Consider the following 26,433-nt stretch of genomic DNA (forward strand, 5'->3'; position numbering starts at 1 on the left):
ACAATTCTCACAGGGAAAACTTCTGCATAAGATCTGACCTAAATTCCCCCTCCTTCAATTTGAACCGATTGCCCCTTGTCCTATCACTCCAGTTCCTAACCAAGAGTCCCTCTCCGGCTCCTTGTAGCCCCTTCAGATATAGAAAAGTTTCTCTGAGATCTCCACACAACCTTCTCTTCTCCAGGCTGAACAGCCGCAACTCCCTCAATCTGTCTTCATAAGGGAGATGCTTGAGTCCTATTATTAACTTCGTGGCCTCCTCCAGGTTTGCTCCAGCAGTTTCATATCCTTCCTATGCTGAGGACACCAGGACTGTGTGCAGTATTCCATGTGGGGTCTCACAAGAGCAGAGTGGAGGGAGAGAATCACCTCCTTTGACCTGCTGCCACAATCCTTTTGATGCAGCCCAGGATTCCATTGGCTTTCTGAGCTGAGCTCACACTGCAGCTCATGGGGAGTTTCTCATCCACTGTCACTCCCAAGTCTTTCTCCTCATTGTTGGTCTCAATTCCTTCCCCACTCAACCTGTAGCTGTGCCTGGGATTGCCATGGCCCAGATGTAGGACCTTGATTTGTTGAACTTCACGAGGTTTGCATTGGCCCACTTCTCCAGCCTGTCAGGGTCCCTCTGGATGACATCCCTTCCCTTAAACATTAAATGTTTTAGCCACACAACAAGCCTCTAGTAATGGGTGTGCTCCTGGGTTGGGCAGGTCAGCTGGCACAGGTTTTGCAGTAGTCTTTCTCAACAGTCTCCACTGTGCAGTGGTTAGGGAATAAATACATTTGGGGAATATTCCGAATGGAGGGTGGAAAATGTCGGATTCTAGTCTCAATTCCAGGCACAAACCAGTTTCGGGACAGCTGGATGTTTCCACTGAAATTATCCATTATGAAATTAATTTCCATCTCTCTGGTTAATTATCACTACTATCCACAGCAAACACAGGAAATGAATAGGAAATTTTCACTCTTGTTTTTGAGCTGTATCTGCAGGCTCTGTAAAACTGCACAGACCACGTGTGTGTCAGGGGACCCTCCCAAGCATATGAGCTTGGAATTTAATGGATTTGAAAATACTTTCAGAAGAGATGTGGCTGGATGAGAAATGTCAGTGTCTCCTGCAAACCAGTTTGGGCTGAATCTTCATCTGAATTGTTCAGAGGAAAGGCAACCTACCCCAGCACGTCTGCTGTGCACAACACAGAAAAGAGAGGAAAAAGCCTACTTGAGATACGACCTTTGCTTGAAGATTAGAATAGAAACTAAGCTGCTCAGCTGTTCTTTAAGAGCAGACTAAGCTTTATATTAATGCAGTCACAGTTTATGGGACCCAGAGGAAAGCAAACAGGAGACTTAGAACCTACCTTTAAAAATAAATTAGATGTTCCTAAAGGCAAGACATTTACAGCTATTACAGTCTCATATTTATTTGTAGTCTCTTCTTCCTTGCACTTGCATTTGGATCTACTACTCTGCCATTACATGTAATCATTAGGTGTTTTTACCTTGTTTTTTGGAAGCATTGGGTTTTCAGATTGATTTTTAAAAGTGCAGAGCTACCAGCAGAGCCTGGTGGTTGATGACACTCAATATTTCGGATTTTTTTCCCCCAGAAATCAATGCATACTGAATCCTGTGCAAAGCCACACTAATTTCTGCTAATGAAACTGTAAGTCTGGCACCTGTAATCTTTTCAGCACTCCAGATTTTACCTTCTGAGGTCAGAACTCTGCTGCACGCAGCGTCGGTAACTTGTTCTGCCTAGGATTTCTGTCTGGAAAGATGGTGAGAATAACCACAATTAGTTGATGTCAAATTGATCTAGGTTTTCAGGATTCAGCAGGGAGTCTCATGAAGGCAAGTGGAGATTGTTCAGGCAGCTGTATGGATTAGTTTGCCTCTCTTCAGGGCTCTCTCCCGGCTGCAAGATTTGTCTTGGGATGTCAGTGGAAACAGGCACTGCAATTAGCTTTAGATAAATAAATTTGACATAATTTAACACGATTGCTTATGATGTTTTTATAGGAGCTTGAAGAAAAAGGGGAATAAGTACTGGAGGTTGTTTGAATATTCAGCGTTGGTGCTCTGCCTTTTGGTATTTTTCATGGAGTGAACCCAGTGCATCTGCTCATGTCTCTGCGCTGGTGCTTAGTGCAGAAACCTGCTCAGTGGTAAACCCACTATTTTCTACTTAACAGCTTGGTGTAAGGCCTCAGAGGAGGCTTGTATGTGTTTGTTGAAACCAGTTTACTTAGGGAATTAAAAAGCATTTAAAAAATCCCCCACCAATATGACAAATCGAATTGGGGAATGTGCCAGTCCATGCAAGCTGCAAACCAGGGTTTGTGCCCCACAGTTAAATGCTGAGGACTTGGTTAGTCTTCAGTTTGGGGCAAAACTGAATTTCCTTCTCTGATGTGCCTTAGGTTAAAGCAATTGTATTTTCTGTTACACCTTTGGAGTGAATAAACTCTGGTTGCCAAACTAAGCCTGCAGTAGCCTCAGAGGGGTGAAGTGTCTGATAACCAAAGGAAAATTACACACATTTGGCAGTGTGCAAATGTTTAATGAATGACCTCTGTTTCACATGACATTATTCTTGCAGTGTATCTAAAAGTTAGGTGTTGCTTTGTACATTCAGTCATGGTTGTTATCACTTGTCTCTGAGGGTTTCGCTGGAATTCTGCGTGGATATGTTTTAGTTTCAGGTGCAATCTTTTATTTCAGTTTAATACTTTGATTCAGCCTTAAAAAAGCACCATGAGGAGCTGGCAAACTATATCTTTTTGCTCAGCCTTTGTTCTGTTGATGATGGTGGAAGAAAACCAAACGAAAGTTTCTCATCTAGTTCAGAAATATCCACTTGCCCACAGAATCTTTGTAAGAATTGTCTGTGCTGTAGTTAACTGGGAAGGTTTGAAAGTTCAGAGCAATGTAAATGTTGTATTGTACCTTCATTCTCTTTAATTCCAATACTTTTATTCCATATACTGCACCACAAACAGATGAACTATTTCACAAATCCAATTAAAAAGAAAGAAAGATGAACTCGTGAAACTGGTTTTACTCGGTAAACACTAGTGGTAAACTACAAACATTAATTCTTTTTAAAAGGCTCCTTTAATCGATAGAAATGTTTTTATACATTTTTTATAAAACCATTAAAACAGACTGCCCTGCTTTAATAGAAACACAAATATTGGAACACGAAGGTCCTGAAAATGAGGGCATGGACAGCCTTGGAATGAATTGGTTATTGTTGTCTGGAGGTAGAGAAGGATCAGAAAAGCACTGATGAAATCAGCTAGATTAGGCTTTTAAAATACTCCTGTATGAAGTTTGTAACAAGTAATTACAGGCTTATGGATTTTCAAATCATTCTCAGGTTGTTAAATTTATATATACTACCAGTATCTAATAGCTGGAACTATAGAATCAATTGCCTCTAAATAGATTAATGAATTGAGCTAAAATTGATTGACTGTTCGACTGATTTAAGCGATTCCAAGTAGACTTGTCAATATGTACTCATTTGAGATACTAAAAATGTCATAAGATTAGCTAAAGATCAGAAAATGTTTACTCTTCTAGGCATTCATGCCATTACATCATGATCCTGTACAGCATAGAATATTTGGAAACTTGAGCAGATTTGAGGTTTTTCTGTTTACTGTTTTTCTTCAATTTGAGAATAACTTTGAACAGCCAAAACATCAAAGCAAAAGCTCTCCCAGGTTAGCAGTCTGTCAGTGCTGGCAGTGAACGTGCACAAAATAACCCCCATAAAATCCTGATTTTATGTGTGTCTTTACTCTTCTGTCCTGTTGTTTTCTCTCGTCTGGTTTGCTTGCTTGTTTTTTTAATTATTTCTATTTTCTTGGGCTTTTTCGTTAATCAAAAGATTAAAGACTGATGGCCACATAGAGCTGCTTTGCAAGTTACCTTTTCTATATAACCTCATCTTGTTCCTGGCTGGCTCCTGCATACAAAGAAGCACCTCCAGATAGTCTTTGGTTTGGAGCATCACATGGTACAGCTGCTCTGGGCAGAGCATCACCAAGCAGCAGTGAACCCACACAGAACTGTCCTACGATCGAGGCTGACAGTGTTGCTGTTAGTGGAACGAGATATTTCTGTGTTCTTACAAGCTTCTTGTGAGTTTCCAAAGGAGTATTTGCAGAAAAATGACCCCATTTCTACTTGAATCCCATCTTAAGGTCTTTAGAAAAGTACTTTTATTTTTCCTGGCTGTGCTGATGAATTTGGTGAGAGGATTTGCATAAGGTATTTGTTTAAAGGTGACAAGAATGTCAACAATTACAAATGGCTTTTTTTGCACTGCTTTCTGTTAATAGAGAACATGTCATTTGAGGAAGGGCTGAGGGAGTTGGAGTTTGTTTGCTTTCAGAAGAGGCTCAGGGGTGACCTGAGTCAGGTGGGGGATGTCTCTCCTGCCATGGCTGCAGGGAGAGGACTAGAGGGAATGGTCCTAAGCTGAGACAGGGCAGAGTCAGATTGGATGTTAGGAAAAATGTTTTCCCTGTTGGGGTGTTCAGGCACTGGAATATTGCCCAGGGAGGTGTTGGAGTCACCATCCCTGGAAGTGTTTAAGAGGCATCTGGGTCTGGCGCTGCAGGATCTGGTTTAGGGGTTACAGCAGTGACAGGTTAGTGGTTGGACTTGATGATCTTAGAGGTCTCATACAACCTTGATGATTCTATGATTCTACGATTCTAAATCCACCAAGAATAATACTCCAACAAATATTGCAATTTTGAGTCAAAGTCCTTATGGTAAAGTTGGATTCCTTGTTTTCAGTGAAAACCTTGCTTTAGCTTTGCCTTATGATGCTAGCAGCTGACTTACACAACCTGCTACTAAGATTATTTACTGTGTCTTGCCTAAGACTGTTGATGTTTCTTCATCCTTCAGTAAACTTTGTTTTCTGTTTTGTTGTATGAAATCTGAGGAAAAATTCCACCCTTTCATCTGAGTCACTGGGTCCATTTCTGCTCAAGTACCTGGTGTAACCAAAGTGGATGTGACTTGTAAATTCTCCTGCCTCAAAGGGATTTAAATGACAAAGGAAAGAGATGCCAAATGTGGATTCTTGATCACTGCTTTCTTCTTTCAAAAAAGTAGGATAGAAAAATTCCCTGACTTTATATGGTCACTGCTGGAAGTTAGATCTGGGAGCAGACATGTTAGGAGTGACTGGGCTCATGAGTCTCAGATTTTATTCAGACCAATGCCTTTTCCTTTACTGTGTTGTCATTCCAAAGATCTAACAGCCTCTTGAATAAAGGGTACAAAATTGTTTCTTCTTTTACAAGTAGTTCTTCATCGTTCTTGGTTCATTTCAAGCTATTTTTCTGATCTGTGTTCATGTTACCATTTGCTCCCATGGGAGTGATTAGATGGTGCCAAAGCACAGAGAGCAGAGTCCTTGAAGCAACTGAATGAGGAAGATGCCTTACTACAAGAAAAATGCCCTGGGACATGAACTGCTTTAATTAAAACCTTCAGGCGAAAGTTACAAGTCTCAAAGTACATTTCATGTAAATCAGATGGCAGTTCCTTACTGCTTTTTAATGTTGTTTGATGTGTATTACAGTTGAGCAAATCTGTTCTGCAGCAGTTACACACCTACCAGATAAATCTGCATTTCTGTGTTTTCATATTGCCCTGCAGATGTTACGAAGTCTATTTATGCACGGGAGTCAGAGCCCCAAAAGCAGCATTCTGTGCATGAAAGCAACAGTTGGAGGCTAAACAGTGTTAAATTGACTGTTAAAAAGAAGGGATTGTGCAATAACTATGGAAGTGGGAGACTCTCACTTGCATTGCAGGAGTAAACAGGTTTCTCTGAGCCCTCCTGTGATTATATGCATAGGACAAGCCCCATCAGAGAGAGCAGTCAGTGTCTAAAAATACATAAAATAATTAATGCTTGCAACTTTTGCAACACAATGTAGGCTAAAACAGTACAGATATTCTTCTTTAATATGCATTGATAAGCAGTGTGTGCTTGTCCCTATAAATATCTGCATGCACATATAACTATACCTATATTTCAGCTGCAGGAATTGTCTAAGTCTCTGCCAGCAGTGAGATGCCAAGCTCTTATTTGAGTTTCCACTCAATATTCCACTGATACCCTGGTTCCAGTTGAACTGGAGAGCAAAACTGCTCCACACCTCCTTTCCCTCTGCTGAATATTTCTGGAGGAGTACTGCCTAGTACTAAACCTTAGGAATAATGACAAAAATGATTCATTATTAATAAGTTAACCTAGGCTATATAAGGCTTGACTTCTTCTGTCTGCCTTAGTGAGTTTGATGTGTATTTTCCTTGCAGAGAAAAAGAAAATCCTGCACAGAATAGCCGTGGGGTTCTCTTTATAAGATGTCTCCTTCTGCTTAAGTGGGCTGATGGTAGATTGGAAGCATTTCATTGCTGCTGATGGCAAAGTGATACTTCATACTTCACTGGAGATTTCTGAACTCCATCAGTCCTTTACTGCTTGGAGTCAGCATGGCTTAGTAGTTGAAGATCAAGGCTAGAAACAAAATAAAATTAGAAAAAAGGGGGAGACAATTTCCACCTTACCTTCAGGGTTTTTTCTGGCTGGCTCACCTTCTGCATTAACATTTTGCTGTTACCAAAATGACTAGGTCTGCCTTCCTTACAGAGTGAGAAACAGGTGAATACTTTTGCACCATTTGGGGTAAATGAAATATCAGTTGGATATCTTGGTTTAATGTGCAGGTGCAGTCACAGACCTTCCCCTCAGCAGGGCATTTAATCTCTTCCAATGCTGTTCCACTAAGTGCCATTATTAGCACACAGGCAAACTAAACTTATTTGTCCCCAGTGTATTCCCATCCCTGTTAGCATCCCAGATATTTGCTTTGTGAATTTCCTTTATCAAAACTCCTAGGTTATCCTCTGCTGCCACAAAATCCTTCAATTGCCTTTCTTTGGACATCTGCTGGTATTAATTGTGTGGTGGACCTCAGACAAGAATATTCTGCCCAGTTACATTTCTGGCTACTGGTGTGTCAGTGAGTATTATTAGTAGTTATTGTTGTGTATTGATTTGCATTTTCAAACTGCCTTTCATCGAAGACCACTAATGAGTCGTGTAGTGATTTGTTTCTTTTTCAGCAGCTTCAGCAGAGATTGATGTAAGCAAAGTCACAACCACCAGTGAGATGTCCCGAAATAGGAATCCTGGTATCTCACTGTGTCCCACAGGCACCAGGCCTGCATTTTGTAGTCTGAGCTGGTGGTGTCATTTAGGTACAAGCCGGTGGCTTTACTTAATTTTGGCTGTGCCTGCACTGCTTCCTTGTGATGGAAGATCAGGTGCCTTGAAGGTACAAATATTGGTGTAGTCTCTGTCCTGTGTATGTATAAGGTCATCGATTTATGGCTCTAACATACTCTTCCCCTCTTGATGTAGACAAGCTGGGTCACCAGGTCCCAGGTCCTCCAGTTTTGTGGATCTTGTGGCTGATGGAACACAGTGTTGTTCTTGCCTCTGGTGAGAGAGGGGAGTTTGTACAGGAGATTTGCTCAGTACCTTGCTGTGCTGTGTAAGCAAAGGATCCTTCTATCAATTCATACAAGAACTAACCCTGCCTTTTTAAAGGTCACTTCTGTCTTAGGCAGCTCTTAAAGTTCAAGAGGAAATAAACTGCTTAGAGTTGGCATTTTTCAAGTCAAGTGTCAACTTTCCAAGCCCCCGAGCCAGTGGATGTGGAGGAAGGAGAGATTAATAAGTGAGCTGCTTGCTTGATACAGTGATTGTGCAGAAACCTTCCCTTTTTCCTTTCCTCTTCATGGGGCTTTGGAATGAAATGGAACATCGTTGAAATATCTTACTTTCTCCTTTTCACTTTGCAAAGCAAAAGTACCCAAAGCTCTTTAGAAGTGCTTCTTTTCTCATTAGTCCGGTGACAGCAAGCAGGGAGTTTGTCAGCTCCACTGCAGCAGGACACAAGGAACATTTTATGACAATGCCAATACCTAAAAGCTCCTTTTACCACAGAATCTTATTATCCAGTGAGAATAAAATGCTCTCTCAGAAAGCAGCTGAGGGTGAAGTCTCCAAGCAGGTGCTTGCCCTTAGCTGCATTGACGCCTTTTCCCATGCAGGAGACGGTGGATCGATAAGGGAATAAACAGGAAGAATGGACTATATTAATCAGGTACAATGGAGGCAGCAGGGGAGATGATAAGGGAAGACAGGTGGCAATCGAAGGGCTTGCTGAGCACAGACCATCTATTGGCTGCCAAAGTGCCTCTATTGAACAGGGGACGTGGGCTGGGGGGACCAGCACTGCTGGCTGTGCTGATGGGCAGCTCCAGAGAGCGAGCCGTGCCTCCCAGTTATTGCCTTGGGCTGTTAGTTTTGGTCTTGGCGACTTCTGCTTGTCAATGTGTTTTGCTTCCCCATATAGGCTCTCATTGAAGGCTTTCAGCCTCAGATTTTCGCCTTTCCTTCATAAAGAAGCTTGCAAAAAGAAACACATCAGCAGCATTGTCTTTCATGCTTTGCTTAAAAAAGTGCCGTGATATGAACTGGTTTTTAAAGTGATGGATAAATCAGCCTTGCCAAGTATCTCTGTGTTTTCCAACTGTATGTTCTTAGCCCTCTTGTTTTGGCTGGTCCAGCTATGAATTCTTGGTGTAGGAATGGTCTGCCTGCCCATCCTATTGTGGGAGCTGGTGGTGATTGTGTATTAAGGGCTGTATTTCCAAATGGCTTTAAAATAGGAACTGGCCAAAGGGGTGGTCAGCAGGTCAAGGGAGGAGATTCTGCTCCTCTGCTCTGCTCTGCTCTGCTCTGGTGAGACCTCACCTGGAGTGCTGCATCCAGCTCTGGGGTCCTCAGTACAGGAAGGACATTGACCTGTTGGAGTCCAGAGGAGGCCACGAAGATGATCAGAGGGATGAAGCACCTCCCCTATGACTGTGAGTGAGTGGCTGTGTGGTACTCAGTTGCTGTCTGGGGCTAAACCAAGAAAGTGATGAATTATGGTGCTGCAGTGCTGAGGGCAGAAACTTCACACTGTACCTGTTGAATCCAGGCTGGACTAGCATCCTGTCCCTCCAGCATGGAGCTGGTTGATGTGTGATTTGTGGTACCAACTGGCTAACACCAGATAACACTGAACAGAGCAGTTCTTTTCTGAGTGATACAGAAACAAAATTACTTGATTGTCATGTCTTTAAACTCATTTCCCTATCACAACTTCACCCCAAAATAAAGGATCTGACCTCTCTGCTCGTCTAGTGATTTTGAAACCTGAATCTCCTGTGTAAAGGCTATTTAGGTGTCCAGCTGACTGGTTCCTGTATAAAGTATTAATTACAAAAAGATTGCATAGCATGTAGCTTTGTTTTCTTAAACACTTAAAAATATTGATGCAGGAGAACTGAAGTTAGCAGGGCTATAAATGGAGTTGTTCTGGCAGTTCTCCTTCCATGGTGACAGCTTTATTCCCTTTGCTTTGTAGTGGTTTAGGGGTTCTTTGAGCTAATTTGGGCCATGGAGATGAGAGGAAGGTAGGTCTCTGTGCCCTGCAGGTAAGTCCTAATAGTGTCAACAGTCCAGAGGAAGAGTGCCCTGGATTTCTGGGTGAACCAGGGAAAACAAACATCCACAGAATGGTTTAGGAATGAGGTTAGCAGGACCTTAAAATGAGTCTGATCTGGGCATATCCTTTTCATGGGGAAAAATCACAGATTGGAAACAGGGTCTGAGAAAGCCTTTTGCCTCTGCTCAGCTGCCCAGACACACTGGCTGAGCAGTGAGGGTGTGCAGCTGTACAGTATCCTTGGGCTTACAGAGAGAGGGGCTGCAGAGCTGCTGCAGAAGGAATGACAGATATTCCTGGTGTGACAGTCGAGCTTGGAAAGATCCCAGTTTCTTTAGTCTCATTATCTGACACCAGATGGCTGGAGACCAGCTCTTCTCTGCTTTGTGGGTCTGTGTGTGCCCAAAATGGTAGTATAGGAGAATATAACAGAGTGGGATGAAGTTTACCCCACACTGGATGTTTCTGGGGCAGTTTCAGCTAACTCTAGTGTTTTTCCTCATTTCTTGTTCTTAGGTATGTGTTCTTGCCTTTATGTTTTGTTTGGGTTTTCTTAAATTTTAAACAGGATTGCAAGGTGAAGCTCTCAGAGGGAAGGAAATGCTGAAATTCAAGTCACCTGACTCCTTAGTCAGGTTTCCTATAGCATGCAGCATTCCTGTTCTGCTTGGCAGGGATGGTGGATCATGTTCACTTAATGAGCAGCTATTAATGTTTTTCTACAGAGAAATTTAAAAATTTATTAGTTATTTCTTATGCTAGTCTTATTATACCAGATGTAAACCAAGGAGAAAATAAAGCCTTATTTTTGGAGATGCCAACGTGGAATATTTGAAAGTTGTTCTTTCAAAACACTTAGCATTACCCAATGTTTCATCTGGTATGAGTAGCTGCTACTGATTTCAGCAGCAGTGGCAGTGCCCAGCACTGGAGCTCAGCACCAGGGGTTACCTGATGACTAAGCACCAAGAACTGCCTTTGAAAAGTTCCTGGTATCACTGGGAGCTCTAGCATAGGGAAGAATTGGAATTGGCTTTTGTTGGGAGACTTTCATTTGCCTTAATATGAGACTATTCTCTTTAAGCAATTTCTGTGCTTCATTAATCTTCCAGAATCTGCAGCAAATGAGGCAGAGATCCTGCAGAAAACAGATGTAGTTAGCAGTGAATCCTGATTCGTTGTTAGAGTGTGGTAGAAAAGATCCTCCACTACCACGTCACGTTGTTTGTGCCCAAAGACACTTGGAAAATTCATGGTTATAGATCAGGTGGTTTGGTCATGGAATTTTGAAGTGCTTTGCAGTCTTAATATGCTTCCATATTGTGGATTTAAGGATTAGGAGGTCTGTTACAACGCTTTGCTTAATATGGCTCGAATCCTGGTAGACTGCTTTGACAGAAGTTGAGTCAAAGCAGGTGGGAGGTGGATATGAGATGGAGTTAAATTGGTGCTTGTGAGAAAGAAAAGCCAAGAACAGCAGTCTGGCAGAGTGCTTGTCACAGATAGCTAAGGGACTGTGCAGACATTCCTTTGCTTTTATCTCTGCCAGTGTCCCATGGGTAAGTGCTGGGGGGTAGCACTTAATTGTTTGGGTTTATTTCTTGTCAACAGGTATCCATTACACATTCTCTTCTGAGTCCCCAGTGAAAACCTAGGTTTTCATCAGATAACCTGGAGGCTTTTCACTGACAAATGCCTGATGCTGAAATGCTGAGCCACAGCTTTGGATTTTAGTGAGAGTTAAGGTGAGGGTCCATCCCTGAATTGTTCTGCAAAAAATACTTTAGACAATTGTGTTTCTGTAAATTCATTCAGGTAGTCTTAGATTCAGATATTAAAAAAAAACCCCACCAGAATGACTGAGCACTAATATACAATCCTCATTTCAATACTCATTTCACTGTGGAGTACAGTAATGCACACTGGAAATGAGGTCTCGTTGGAAAAGGTAATTTGAAACAGATCTGCAGAACCTTCACGAAGCTGTAATGAGTCACCAGTCTGTGAGGACTCACTTACAGTGGAGGGTTTAATGTTTTGTTTTTCTCATCTAAACACTTTGACCCTCCTTATTTTATTAAGATAAGCTATTATCTAGCTGTCAAGAGCCTAGAATTTCAGCAGATTTGTTTGCTGACAAGTTGGTTCAGCACAACCATTCTCCTACTCATTTCTTTCTCCACTTCAAGCAAATTTTCCTTTTTTTCACTCCTCTTTATCAGTTCTTTATTCTCTACAGCTCCTCAGCATTCATGCTGCCTATTCCCAGATGACTTTTCCGCTCTCATGATAAGTGTTGGTTTGAATGTCTAGCAGAAACTGGAAATAATCCTAGTAACTCATGATGCTCATGCCACCAGTTGCCTGTGTGGTGTGGCTGTGCTTCACACCAGTACTGGAGAGTTGGCCCAGTGACTTGAGAGATTACTGGGAGGGAGAAGACCTATTATGTGCATTTTATAACGCACATAGTACTGGATTGGGTTGAGAAAACTCTGCAGTGCCTTCACCTCACTTCCCACTTGTGACTGCACAACAAACTGAGATCCTTGGGATGAATATTTGGGGGTGAGTGGGGAAGGACAGAGATAGAGGCTTAATCTCTATAGTGAGGGAGCAGCAAAAAAACCCCCTAATACAAAAAAAGAGTGAGAAGTTTTGACTTTCTCCATCATATTTGGGCAGGGCTGTGAGTTCCTCCAGCCCACAAGTGTGATTATAGATTGGTAACTGATGGGGCCAACTGCATTATTCATTCTGGTTCAGATGGAAATGAAATCATCGAGGGCAATTTTCTGTGTCACACTTCAAGGTCAGATGAGAGTATTTATTATTCCTTCTCTGTTTATCTGTGAATGCAAATTGAATTTAGTGATTCAAATTGATGAAATGTTAGAAATATAAAACTCATCAGAGCCAACATGAAGAGAAATTACTGGGTAGAGCTGGCCAGTGACTCCACCAGCCCATGTACAGGCCTCTGCTTTGATTAGTAATTATTTCAGTCTTTGGGTTTTCTCATTCCCAGTTTTGTTTCAGTTGTTGTCATTTTTGTTTTCATAGAAAAAAGTCTAATAACACTTTGAAGCATTTAGAATTGGAATTAGATGATGTAAATAAAGCCAGCTGCAGAGAGAGTGCTTGGATCCTGGCTGGAGAAAAGGTTTTCTTTCGAAATTCCTCCTTGGCATTGTTTTTTGAGGATTGTTTCTTTATTTTCCTCCCTCCTATGACAGTTCTTCTTCTCCAGCGTTTTACTCCCTTGTGTAGGATGCTCAGAGCTGGGTGAGGGGTGATGGGGAAGGGAACAGCCATTTGTCATCTTTTGGTGCTGAAGCTCTTTACTGACAATGTCACCCACAGGCTGACCTTCCTCACCAGCCAGGATCATTAGGAGAGCTGAAATGAGGAGGTGCAGTGGGGACCAAACGAGCATGACTCTTCATGAAGCAGTGGGAATGGAGATCCTCTGCTCCTAACTCCCTGTGATGCACTCTGAATGGTTGAACAGTTTGAACATCTTGGCTCAGTCTGGTGTATCAGTCTGTGGTCAGAAGACATTATTGTACTGTGCATCCTGTTCTCTGCAGTGTTGGAAAGACACTTCCAACTTGTGCTGGGGGGGATTATTCTTATCTCAGAGTGGGAGTGGAAAATCCTTATCAGTGAATGCTCTTTAAAAATAGGCTGTCCTTGGTAATTGCCAAATGCCACATACAAGTGGTGATACAGAGAGAGATGATACATGCTGTGCTGGCTATGTGCTGTGTTAATAATCCTAGAGGACTGTTGGTTTTAACTCCTGCTTTTTAATTATTTGCATTTTATTAAGAACCTTTAGTGTTTGCTACTCTCCAAGTGCTGCAAAGGGAATCAGTTTGCTCAGTGTGCCTGACTTGTTGTTGATTCAGAACAACAGCCATGAGCATTTGGACATACCAAAAGCCCCTAATAGATTTGTCTACATAAGCTGTTATAAATCACTTTGTTTATTCAACTATCAGCTTAGTTTCTCCTGTAGCCAGTTGTACTGAAGGCAGCAGCAGTTTCAAGTTAGTGAGCACACAGTGGGCAGTGTGGGCTCAGTGGTTTTTAAATACCAGTAAAAGTTTTATTCACCAAATAAATGCCTTTAATAGAAGCTTTGGCCTTATGAACACCTCAGGTTTAGAGGCTTGGAAAAAGGACATTTATGCCTGTTGTGATCTCACCCTTGGAATATTTTACATTCCAGAATTCAGTGATGGATATTGAAACTATTAACATTTCAATGGAAAACCAAAACAAACCACAGAAATTTCTCATTTATCAAGATGATACCAGGGGGGCTAAAAGCACAGCTCCCCATTTCTAGCTTAACCCTTTGGAATCACATGTTTAACTCCCTCTGTGGCTTTGCAGGCCTAGAATGCACAGAAAGAAAAATAAACATACCTCAGATTACATTGTTTGCAGCTTTGTACCATTTGCCTCCTCCTCTTGTCATATGTGACTTTCAAGTAGTTCTGTTGCTTTCAAAGTTCTTTGTTAGGTTACAGAATTAGTAGAGTAGTGTTGAATTGGGGAAAGGAACTTAGTTAGCTAAGTTAGCTAAGACTGACTGTTTGAGTAAGTCTCAAAGGGGAGTTGTTGCAAGGGGCCTCAGCACCCAAGGACATAAATTCTCACACCTGTGACCAGCTCATCCTGGAGCAGTGCAGAGGAACCAGCAGAAGTCAACCAAGACCAAGAGAAGGAACTGTATAATTGCAAATGAGATAACGAGTTAAGCCAAGACCATATATGGAAAGAAGACTCAAAGTTCATGGAAAGGACCCTAATGGACATCTTCTCAACAACCACAAGGGACCACCAGAGACCATCCGAAACTCCCAAGAAGCCACTGACTCGAAAGTGGGCTAATTAGCATAAGAAGCGAGAGAATCACTAACCAATAGAGGATAGAATCTTATTAATGAGAGTTAGGTAATTTGTGACCAATGAGCTCTAATTTCTTTGTTTTTGAAATGTATAAATAGTAAAATGTTTGAATAGTTCATAGAATCATAGAACCAAGCGGGTTGGAAAAGACCTCCAAGATCATCGAGTCCAACCCTACTGTGGTTACTAGACCATGGCACTAAGTGCCACATCCAGTCTCATCTTAAAAACCTCCAGAGATGGTGAATCCACCACCTCCCTGGGCAGCACATTCCAGTGCCAGTGGGATGCAGCTTGGAGGAGCATCCCCCGTGCCTCCAGCGCCGGAATAAATCAAACCTGTTCTTAATACTAACTTGGTGTTAAGGGGTTTGATTCCCGATTTCGGTGACAAAGACATTGCTTTTTGTCCTCATCTTGATGGTGAATGTGGAAAGCATGTTTAGTACTGTGACAGTCAATCTCATGTTGAGTGGCTGATTAAGTATCTGTTCAGGTAGAGCCACTCTGGCCTCAGCATTTTGCTACGTTCCTGGGCTCGGCTCCTTTGGGTCGGCACGGTCAGCAAAGCTGTGTGTGCTGCAGCAAGAGTGACCTCATAATGAAAGGAAGCAGAGGGTGCCTGATGTGAATTTCTTTTAGTAAATCTTAACTCCTGCCAGTCAATTATGGCCATTGTGCTGAGGCTGGGACAGAAAATGTGTGTGATTTCTGTTCTGTAGCTGTACACTTCGATGGAACTGCATTTCTGAGCCTGATAGTTATGCTGCTGGTTAGGGAGTGAAATTAAATACTGTCTTGCAGATAAAACATTGTCAGTGTACCAATAAAGCTCCAAATGTCTGTCTGCTGCTTCTTAGCCATTTCATCTGGCTGCACTAGCAAAGTAATTCTCTTTATGTTGTTCCCTCGTTATAAATTCAGTATGATTTGAGTCTTCCTTGTATGCAGAGTAATGATGTGACGTGTGAACTGCTTATTTTTGAATGATTTGTGATTTATGGGAGCCTGGTGATGGAGAATTACATAAAAAGCCTTTGAGAAAACACAAGGTGTGAACCAAGAGAAAGTTTGCAGGTGTTTGCTGAAGACTTGGGAGAAATAAATAGCAAGAAGAAAGCTTGTTTTCCTACCAACTCTCTGCAGACCATTTTGTGTAGTATTTTGTGTAGCAGTATTTCATATGGCTCTCTGTAAGGCACAGTTAAAGCTTTAAAGAAAATATAGCCCCTGTGATAACTTCCACTAAAGATGTTCATATTTTGGTTTGCTTCTCTTCCTGAATGTAGTGAGCAAAGAGCAGTGACCACAGACCTTTGGCCTGCACAGCCCCAGCCTGGGGTTTGCAGCTCCCACAGTCATAGGGCAGGGTTTGAGGGCAGGGATGGGTTCTACTGCTTCCCTGGATCCACAGTTCTGTGTGTGAAGAAGGAAGGAAGCAGAAGCAGATGCCAATCAATCTTACTTTAATAAAAATGAGCACCCAAACCTCTGACTTTTGAGCCGAAATACTTGTAGGACTAAAATAATCTCCTCCTTGCTGATTTTTTTTCTAGATTACCTGCCTTAAAGGTGCTAGTTCAGGCAGCTCCATCCTGCAGCTGTTTTCTCAGAGCTCCTATTCATCTTTTCAGCAGCATTTTATAATTGATATTTTTTTCCCTTTTTGACATAAAATGGAAATATTTTCATTTGGCCAAGCCCCACCTTTCCTTTCCTATGTCCTGTCCCTTTATGTGTCAGACTGGTTTTGTCATCATCTTCTTCCTAATGTTTTTCCTTGTTAATTCCCATCCTGGATGCTGGGGGTTCCTGTTGAGGCAGAGGCAGAGGGGGAAGAAATCCATGCCAAAAACTGGAGGTTGGAAGGAGCCTGAAGGGAGGGCAGAGAGGGATGTTCTGCTGTTATCCACTGGACAATATAAAACATGCTGCCATTTCCCTGTTGCTGCTTACACTTTCATGTTGGCTTATAAAACCTGGGGGAGAAGAACCAGAATGAAAAGTAACATTTTTGTTCAGCTCTCTGTTTTTCAGTTTCCAGTGTGGTTTATGTGTGTACTGTCTGTAAACATGTGGATACACTGGGAAGGCTGCAAGTTGTCAAGCCTCAGGAATGGGCATTTCCTCTTCCAAATGTCTTGCTACAAAACAATTTCCCTTTGCTCCTTTCTGCCTCATTAGCTTCTGCGTTAACCTTTTTGTTTTGGACTCTGACATGGAGATGTGGATAGTTGCAGGGTGGTTCTCTTTTCTGCTCTGTGTGTGCAGCAGTGCTGTCATCGTGTTTTCCCTCTGTGCACCTTGGTGTTCTTCCCATCACACTCTGGTTTTCAGTGCTTCTCTTTGATCTGATCTCCTTCCTGGCAGTTGGTCCTGGTACATACACGTCTCATCTTTTCCTGAGCTACAACATGACCCCGACAGTGTTGCTCTTCTAATTGTCTCTGTGGACCTCTTGTTTTCCTCTCAGGTTGATACACTGACTGGTTCTGGCATCCTGTTTGCTTTCCCTGTTATGTTTTTAGTATCTCTGAGGTGGTAACTTGGCTACTGAAAGGATGGAATGATTAAAATGATGTTTTATGGATCATTGGGGGGGGAGCTGTCAGCTGCTTTTGTAATTTTTGCAGGAGATTATTAAAATGTATCTTACAGCTTCAGTATTCACTCTGTGCCGTCATTGTTCTCAGTCTTTCAAAGAACATTCTGGAAAATGAAGTTTTATCATTAAGATTGCATTAAAGTGGATTACAGAAAGGAAGAGCAAAATATGAAGAGTCTCAACAGCTCAGAACAGAAAGATGTTGGCATCTCATTCAGTGGGATGTGGAACAAGGAACATTAATAGGCTGATAAACAGAAATGACTTTTTCTCTTCAAGGCTTAAAAAGGTTTGCTTTGAACTCGCAAAGATTTTTTTAAAATGCCACTTCTCCAAGCTTGTGTGGAATGGAGAACTTTGGGCCTTTTATGTTACTTTATTTTTTAATGCTTGTGTTCAGTGAGCAATTACTTCTGAAGAGCCTTAGGTGTCACCAGAGTGGAAGAAGAGTGCCCATGTCCAGCTTTGACAGCATTGGCTGCTGGACACCTCCTTTCAAATCCTGTTTTGTGTCAGTAAGGAAAAGAACTTTCCTTTTGGATTTTTTTCTTATAGAGGCAGTTTATGTTGTATTTGGTGCAGTTTCTGGAAGGATTATCCATCCGTACTAGCAGAGGGAGAAAGGATCTCAATAATGTACTTTGGCATGGTGTGGAGAGTTGTAAGGAAGTTGAATTTCACGCCTCCCATAGCAAGGAAACCTATGGTAACAGTCAGTTCAGAGAGTCTGAGGATTGTCCCTGCTTTCGTAGACATTTCTGGCATTTAAATTTTATGTACATTAACATCATATTTGCTCTGAGGCTGCGATATAAACAGATGGAGGTGTTATTTCCATGCAGTGGCTGAGGAAATTGCCCATTTGTCTCTTTGCTTAACTTTTCTCATGTTTTAAACAGTTGTTTTCTAACCCAGTTGGGGAGTTTTGTATGTGGCTGAATGTCTGTGCTTTCCATGAGATCTGAATCTCAAATATTTTTCATTATTTCAGGAAGGAAAACTAGCACATGTCTCATTTTTCTTTGTGAATGTCAAATCAATCCTAATTTGTGGGTCCACTCTGCACCGGTCACAATATTAGGAGATTAGGAAAAAAGATTTCTCTGTTGTCTTATCAAAATGTTTTACAATAATCAGATGTGAGATTTTGGCTGTTTGGTTGTATTTAATCTTATGTTTGCATTTTGTTTCTTCTGTTCTGACTCTAATCAGGATAAAATTTCTGTGAGAGAGCAAATAATATTTGCAGCGAGGTTTCCACAGTGCAGGTTTTATTGAGGGTTTTGTTCTTGTGTTTACCCTCTGCCTAAAAAATATGATTATTGAACAATCTATAATGAATCTTAAGACAGAAACTGAGGTTACCTGTTCTGACCATCCATTCTGCCCTGATTTGGAGGCTGACCCATGTGCATGTTCCATCACCATAGATAGTGCTCCTGGGCACAGCTTCCCTCCTTGGCTGATTAATTAAAACAGATCCAAGGAAGGAGTGGTGCCCTGGTAATACAGTTAGCCCCTTTCAGATGTAGATGTGAAAGCCTCTTGATGAACTTTCCCACTTGAATACAACAATGAAGAGACAATTTCACAGTTCCTGATTATTAAATTGGTCTGTGAATGGTTCCAAATTGAACTGGAGCTTTAAACAGGTTTCTAGTTCACCTGGTGTTTAAAATACATATTTTCTTCTCTAAGGAGGAGCATTTTGAAATAGGGGAACAGTTGCTTAGGATTTTTTGTGAATTCCTACGTAAATTTCCCAAGAAATACCATTTAGTGACCTGACAGTGCAGGATATACTTGACTAACACTGAGAGTGCTTTCAAGGCAGTTTTATTCCCTTTTCTGTCTATCTAGATAGAACCTTAACAATAGTGCTATTTTATTTAAAGGCATTTTTATTTATTTTCTTTTCATTCTGATGATAAATAAGACCCCTCTGAAGCACTCATAAATTTTCCAGTGCTGTTTTTAGCATCAGAGGAACAAAGATCTTCTGTTCCTGAGTAAACTAGAGATGTTGAGTTTGATCTTTCTGGTTTGCTTGAGGGTTTTTGACTTGCATGCAATGCTTTTATTTCATGTTCTGCTCACTCTTTAAATACTTACTTAGTGCAGGCTTGGATAGACTTGTCACATTTAAACTATGAACCGACTCTAAACAATCACAAGAATGATTTATTTCTGTTTTGTCATTGATGGAGTACTTTACCAGCAGTTGATCTGTGATGAGCTACTTGATGTGAGCCTTGGAGCAGCTGTCCATTCATGTCCCAGCAGCAGACTGAGGGTTTGAAGGGCACACATGGAGAGCATCTCCAGGAATACTTGGATAATTGTGCATCACCACATCATGCTGCACAGAGCTGAGAAGAGCAGGGACAAAGCCACTCTGGTTTAATTGAGAGTCATGTCCACATTGCAAAAGAAGTGCTAATCACCTGGCCTCAGAAGACATTTCTCTTCCAATATAGGTTGCTGGCAAGAGCAATGTGCAGGTGGTGGCTATAATTACTTGCTGAATACTATGTGTCTGTCAAAGCAGATCATATTAAACCTCAGTTTTACTTCTACTTTGTTAGAAAAAGATGAAAAGATCCAGTAGAACCCAAGATTGTGCGTTGTTTGTCGAAAACAAGGCATCTTCCTCAAAGGCAAACTGATTGATTTTGAAATAGATATGAAATTATTTAAATGCTCTGTATGTGTGAGGTTCCAGTAATTGTCTTGTGCTGCACAAGAAGGCTGTCACTGGGATGGGTCTTCTCTCATATCTTTTTCTGACAACAGCTGATAATGAGACTGCAGCTACTCTCTTGCCAGTGGTGCAGGTGTAAGACGAAACGACACCAGCCCTGCTGTCCTGTGTCATGGTGATGCTTCTCCTCTCAGGTTTTTCTGATCTCTCTGAGGCAGTGGTCAAGAGTTCACAGGTGTGTATTGTCTCTCCTAGTGCCCGAATGCTGGAGAAGGCCCGGCAGCAGCTCCAGGAGGAACTACTGCGGATTCAGAGTCAGCTCTTGGATGAGAAGAAGAAACGTGAGCATCAGGAAGCGCTGGTCAGACGGCTGCAGAAACGTGTGCTGCTCCTCACCAAGGTGAGTTTCTAGATCATGCTTGGAAAAGCCCATGTTGTTATTTCTTTCCTCCAGGTGCAGTCATTCCTATTTCTTCTTTGTTCATCTCTGTAACTGGTACTACAAAGCTGCTGTGGGGTCTTCGCATAGTGGGTGCTAGAAGGGACATGAAACTTGTCTTTAGGACTTCATTGTTATGGACCTCACAGCAACCTTCCAGAATCTGAAAGGCCTACAGGGAAGCTGGAGAGGGAGACTTGGTTAGGAACTGCCATGACAGGACAAGGAGCAATGGGGATAAATTGAAAGATGGGAATTTAGATGCTAGGAAGACGTTTTTGCTGTGAGGGTGGTGAGACACTGTCCCAGGTTGCCCAGGGAGGCTGTGGCTGCCCCAACCCTGGCAGTGTTCACAGCCAAGTTGGCTAAAGCCTTGAGCAACCTGCTCTGGTGGGAGGTGTCCCTGCCCAGGGCAGGAGGTTGGGGCTGGTTGATCTCTAAGGCCCATTCCAACGCCTTAACAGTCTATGAAACTACGGAATAAAAGTACTAGTGCCTCCTAAAGCTTTGCTAGTGTTCCCCCCATTTGGGCTTGTGCTGTGCTGTTGGTACGTGACTTCGTCTCAGGCTTGGCATCTATGTGAGGGCAGAGAATTGAATCATGTTGTTGCTGGAGTGTTTTGAGCCACTGAAGAGAATTTATAATGGCTTTGGCTGCATTGCCTCCTTTCCTAAAGAGAATGAAACGACGGCACCTTGTCAACTGTTCCTGTGGAAAAACAATTTACAGAGAGTAAGAGATTTGCCTTCCTCTTACACTGGAAGTCTGTTGGAAGGTAATGGCAGGCACTAGACCAGTAAATTGAAAATACGTTTTAAGATTCGTTCTATAGGATATATCAGGGAAGTCTGCATTATCCTATATCAGGTGTGCTCTCGTGATGAAATTCTATAGAATAATTTTGAAGTCTGTAGAGCATTGAAAATTTTATATTAAATTCTGAGAGTGCTCTTTTCCCAAAGGGAATAATAATTCACTAGAGCCAGAGAGATAGTTACTTCACTTTCCAAGAATACTACTTGCAAAACTTCCTTCATCTGAGCAATCCCCCTGATGTTGTCAAGCTGCTCACGTAAGTGAGCTTAGGTGTGTGCAGAAGGTCAGACTCTAGTAGCTGGAGCTCATGAGAGGAGCCATGCACAGCACTGTGTGGGGAGGAAAGAGGGAGAAAAACTGTTGTGTTGTTGGTGCTTTAAGCTTAAATTTTCAGTGTCAACGAAACCATTTGAATCGATTTTAATTGTGCTGCACCCAGTTCTGTGTAATGCCATGTCATTGTTGAGCCGAGGAAGCTGTGATGGATGGTGTGGTATGCTGGGCTCTTGAGGCATGAAGCAGCCACTTTACAAGAGGATATTCTATCAGATCTTCCGACTGCAGAATTTGATGCCATGGAGAGTCACATAAGTGAGAAGAGAAAAATGACAGCAGTTCTTTCTGCTTCACACTGAGGCAGGCACTGCAATCAGGGTGGATGGACCAAACTCTCTCCATGGAAACAGAAAAGGCATCTCTTCTGCTCAGTCTTTCTGCCACCCCAGCAGCAGACAGCCCTCCACAGTGCTCTGCTTTGGTACTGGCATGGCTGGATATGACACAGATGGATACTGAGCCCAATAAAAACCTTCCTTTACAACCTTCTCAGCTGTCTAACATTGTTCTGGACTGCTCAGCCCTGAAGGAAGTTTCTCAGATGGTTTCTAAAATATTCCCTTTGTTAACTTATTTCTAGTGCTCAGCACAAACGTGTTTTGTCACAGAACACAAAATACCGTTACTTTTCTCTAAGTACAGGACAAAAAGACAACAGTACTTTGTCATGTAATGGATTGTACTCTAATTTATATAGAAAGACAAAGCCTTTGCTTTGTTTGCTGTCCTCCCCCTGAGGAGGAGGAGGGGAAAAGCTGGAAATGTCTTTCATCAGACCATGGCAAATAAACTTGTGTTTTGACAGGGGAAGTTTTCAGTGTGCTCAGTGATTCCTCAACTGACCTGTTTTAAAGGAATAAATGCTTTGCTGTTCTCTGAAAATTTATATTCCATCCAGAGAATGCTGGGATCCTTTGTGGAGAAGTACATGCATTATGGTGCTTGGACAATCTACCCTTGGCACTGTTCCTCCTGCTGGTTGCTCTTCTCATGCAAAATCAAAAGAAGGGATTTCATTTAATTAAAAAAGTATGATATTGTGATTTAAAATGAGATTGAGCAAATATATTGCCTGTCAAAAATAATTATTTTACATTGAAAGCATATCACCTAGAATGGTATTTAATCATCTAATTAGTGGCATCAGTAGTACAGCATGCTTCTATGTAATTTGAGAATGGAAAAGATGAGTTCTCTCTATTGAATCTTTGCCTTGTTAAATAGGACTGTGAAAATCTAATTTGGGGGAGACTATTATATATATGATTGAATTGCTATTGCTTTTGATAGTATGACTTTTGCATTTGTGTATGTTTGACCCTCTAGGAGGGCAATGAATCTGTTCCTGTATGCTGAGCAAATAGGGACTGAAAGGCATCAGACGTGTTTAACAGTGCAAGTTTAATGCAGTAACAGTTGTTCTTTCTTTGGGCTCAAATTGGAGCCTGGAAGTCTCAGGCCTTGAATATGTTCTAAAAGATCAATAGAAAATGATAAGTTGTTCTTCATTTGGTAACAGCAGCACCAAATATTTCAGGAGTAAATGCACTCTCTTCAGGAGGTACTTGCTTTGCCAGTGTGATTTCTTACTTTTATAGCTGCTGATTTTTTCCCCTCCAGATTCAAGCAGTACTGTGTGTCTCTTACAGACTGCCTGTCTCACTCCTTCAGTCTTTTTCCATTGCTACTTGCCACAGCCTCTGTCTGGTTGCTCTCATATTTCCATTTCAGTGCATTTAACTTCTCTGTCCATTGCTTGCTTCCTCACCTCATTTGCTTCTTTTGGGCTTTCTTGATATTATTTGGGCCTTTCCAGTTGGTTTACTGCTTGGATCAGGCACAGTTGTCAGGCTGGGGTACCTCAGTGCATCACTCCATCTCTCTCTTCCTTGGCAGACCTGAAGTCAGTGTTCTCCATCCTCTGACATGTTAGTGCAGTGGCCCAGTCCCATCAATTCCACCACTGACAGTGGGAGTTGCGTCCTGATTATTCCAGTTGACAAACTGCTGTTTAGAACATGTTGGTTGATTCCTTTCTCCCATATATCCTTCTAAATCAGGACAGTGCTGAAGTTTTCTGCTTTACATGTTTTCAGTGAAATGTAAGACTTGATTTGGACACCACTGAGGCTTTGAGACATTGATGGCCAGAAGGTTTCTCCTGGAGTGTCACTCTCTTCACTTAAGGTGGTGGAACACAAATTGATGTCTGAAGGGATATATTCACTTGTTCTTTCAGAGATCTGCCTAGCTGGGTTTGCTGTCTGTTCCGCTGTCTTTTTGCTTTGTCTTTGCTCAGAGTTTTAGGGAAATCTTTAATCTTTGCTTTATTACCCGAGGTAGTTGTGATACAGCAGTACTGGGAGACACCCAAAATTCTGGGGAAAGACCTAGTCCACCTCTGCCCTTTTTCCTATTTGATTTACTGCTGCATTTCCTCTGATTGTCATGTTTACCCACACAGTTTTGTATTTGACTTTTGTGTGGTCCTTAAGCTTGTAAGTATTTCTCTTTTTCTAAGAGCTTTGCTCACAACCCCTGCTCTTTGTTTATGAAGTAGTCTTGTTCAAAATAGTCAGTTCTGCTACTGAATGGCTAAAATTTGAATCTCTTAGGAGATTTATATGACATGTAGGTCTCCCAAAATAAAAACCCTTTCTGAGAATCCTTATCTGAGAGCAAACAGCTGACTGAGTCAGTATTTCACAGAAAGCAAGCTCTGGTCTATTTATTTCAGGAGGGCAGATTTCAGGGAGCACAACTGGGCCTTGTGCAGCACGAGTGAGGCTGGAGAAAAGCAATATAATGGCACACTGAAGAGGTCTGAAAGCCTTCTGATGTGCAGGGCCAAAGGTTGGCTTGCATGGATCTTTTTAGGGCTGTCATTTCCTCCTTTCTTGGTGTGATTTTACCTGGTAGTGATCAGCCCTTACTGTGTTCCTTACGTAGCTGCTGTCAGGGCTCAGACCTGCCGGACTCTTCCCCTGCACATGTTCAGTTCAGTGACACCTTAAAGCAGTGATTTTTCTGTGCCCAGAGCAGGTGAACATACCTGCATGAAGCTGCAGATTGAGTAGGATCAGCCCACACCACGTGCAGCAGGTTTGACCAGAGACAAAGTGCCCTTCATTTTCCATTCTGTGTGTGATCCTTTGCGGGAAGCTCAAAACTCAAAATGTGAAGCCCAATTTCAGTTAAATTCTTGTAACTTATTCCAAATGAGTTCAATTTACTTCTCAAAATGTAGATCTTGTGAATGCACACTGCCATAATTGCATCCCTTGCTCTCATCTAAGGCATAATCCAGTGACTGAACTAATCTGCTTGTACTGGATGTTGTTGTTTCACTATGTTTATTTCCTGTCTGTGCATTTCTCTGCCTTTGGGTACTCCATTGCCCGGAGAAGAGGCTGAAAAAATCCCTTTTGTTTCCTGAGCTTTCAACCAGATCATGTGATGTGATAGGAAATCTGTTTCTATTGAGACATAATTTAGGCCATCACCATAAAAGTTGGAGATTAAACAAGTATTGATTAACCAACTCCAGCTGACTGTTGATACCACATGTTCCTGGAGATATCAGTCAGTGTGAAGTGTATTAGTGACTCCCAGAGCTGAGAATGGCAAAGATGCATCAGAAATGGGACTAGGTAATTAAACTGTTCATTAAGCATGGCAGATGCAGAGTTCATGACTTGATTTGCCATCTGCTTTGTTTTGTAAGCAGTAAAGATTTAAAATAATGCTGATGGCTTCTCTGTCATATTGGGTCCTGCATTATGGTTTTTCTTGGGAGGTAGATAAATGATTTTAAAGCACGAGGAAGGATCTAAAAGTTCTGGGATTCAACAAAGAAGGGGAATTAACCCTTTTCCTGATGTAAAAAATTAGCTGTAAATATTGCAGTCAGTATTGCACCAGGAGCAGTTAAAACAGCCACCCTGGCATACAGACCCTTGTGACAGACCTTTTGGGTGTCATACCCTGTGCTCTGCTCTGCATTCAGGGAGCACAGTTGGCTTTGGGGCAGACCTGAGCTGCCTCTCTGGGTTAGGAGCAGTATGGAATGCTTTTCCCTGGCTGTTATACTTCTTCCTTCCTTCAATCCACTTCATGACTCCATGCCTGGCAGTTCAGCAGCTCCATTGCTCATGCATCACCAGCTGTGCTGCTGCTCTGCACATGATTGTTAACTGCTGTCAGCCTGACCCTTGCCAAGCCTTTCCCTCTGCTCACCGTGTCTTCCCTTCGTAGGCTTTTATCAACTCATGGAAGTTATCTTCCTTTTTACACCTGCAAATAAATACATTTTAAAGCTCTTCCACTTCTCCCTCTTCAGTGGTTTAGCAAGGCAAGTTTTGTGGGCTGAGGTAGTGCTTGCATAGACCATCCTGCATGCTTGAGAAGAGTGAGACAAGACACTCTGTGTGTGAATTAGACTCGGCAGCCTTTTAGATTGAGCACAGGTACCTCTAATTTCAACTAGATTATATTAACCAGTTAAATAATTTCAGCACAAAGGTGTTTGGGAGTTATGGGTGGAGGAGGATAATGGCAAGGGAAGAGAGAAGATCATTAACAACTGTGGGACAGTGCTGCCTGTGGAGTACAGGAACAGGTCTCTGCTGAATTGTAATGTTTAGTATCCAGGAGCAATCAATATTGATTCAGACTCTTCCTGGAGGGTGTCTTTTCTAAAGGATGAGGACCAACAGGTCAGAGATGAGGTAGGTGCTTTAATGATCTCCCCCTGTGAGCTGCTGTTAGGCTGATCCTGAGTTCAGTCTGACCCAGGGTGGATGTTGGGCTTTGTGTTCGTGGTTTCCACAGGAGTGTCTGGGTTACTGGATAGAGTACGTTGAGTTTGGTGAGGGGAACATGGGATTTGGGAGTTTGATGGCTGCTGCTGTAGACATTTTTTGGTGGGATTGAGGAAATGGCACACTGTGTATTTACTTTTGTTGGCCTCTGACAGGCTTGTGTCTGTGAGGTGAAGGTGCTTCAGGG

The 26,433-nt window shown here is 42.1% G+C and overlaps 1 protein-coding gene across 1 annotated transcript in view; it reads left to right on the forward strand.

Annotated features, from left to right (window-relative positions):
* The window catches only part of MAD1L1 (MAD1 mitotic arrest deficient-like 1 (yeast)), a 368,873-nt gene that overhangs the window by 90,126 nt on the left and 252,314 nt on the right, over positions 1–26,433 (forward strand). The window contains exon 10 of the mRNA XM_009082378.1: positions 20,090–20,234. Within this exon, the coding sequence (XP_009080626.1) occupies positions 20,090–20,234 (145 nt within the window). The remainder of the gene's footprint in view (positions 1–20,089; positions 20,235–26,433) is intronic.

This window comes from Acanthisitta chloris, unplaced genomic scaffold (assembly GCF_000695815.1).
Source record: "Acanthisitta chloris isolate BGI_N310 unplaced genomic scaffold, ASM69581v1 scaffold2299, whole genome shotgun sequence".
Classification (NCBI taxonomy): domain Eukaryota; kingdom Metazoa; phylum Chordata; class Aves; order Passeriformes; family Acanthisittidae; genus Acanthisitta; species Acanthisitta chloris.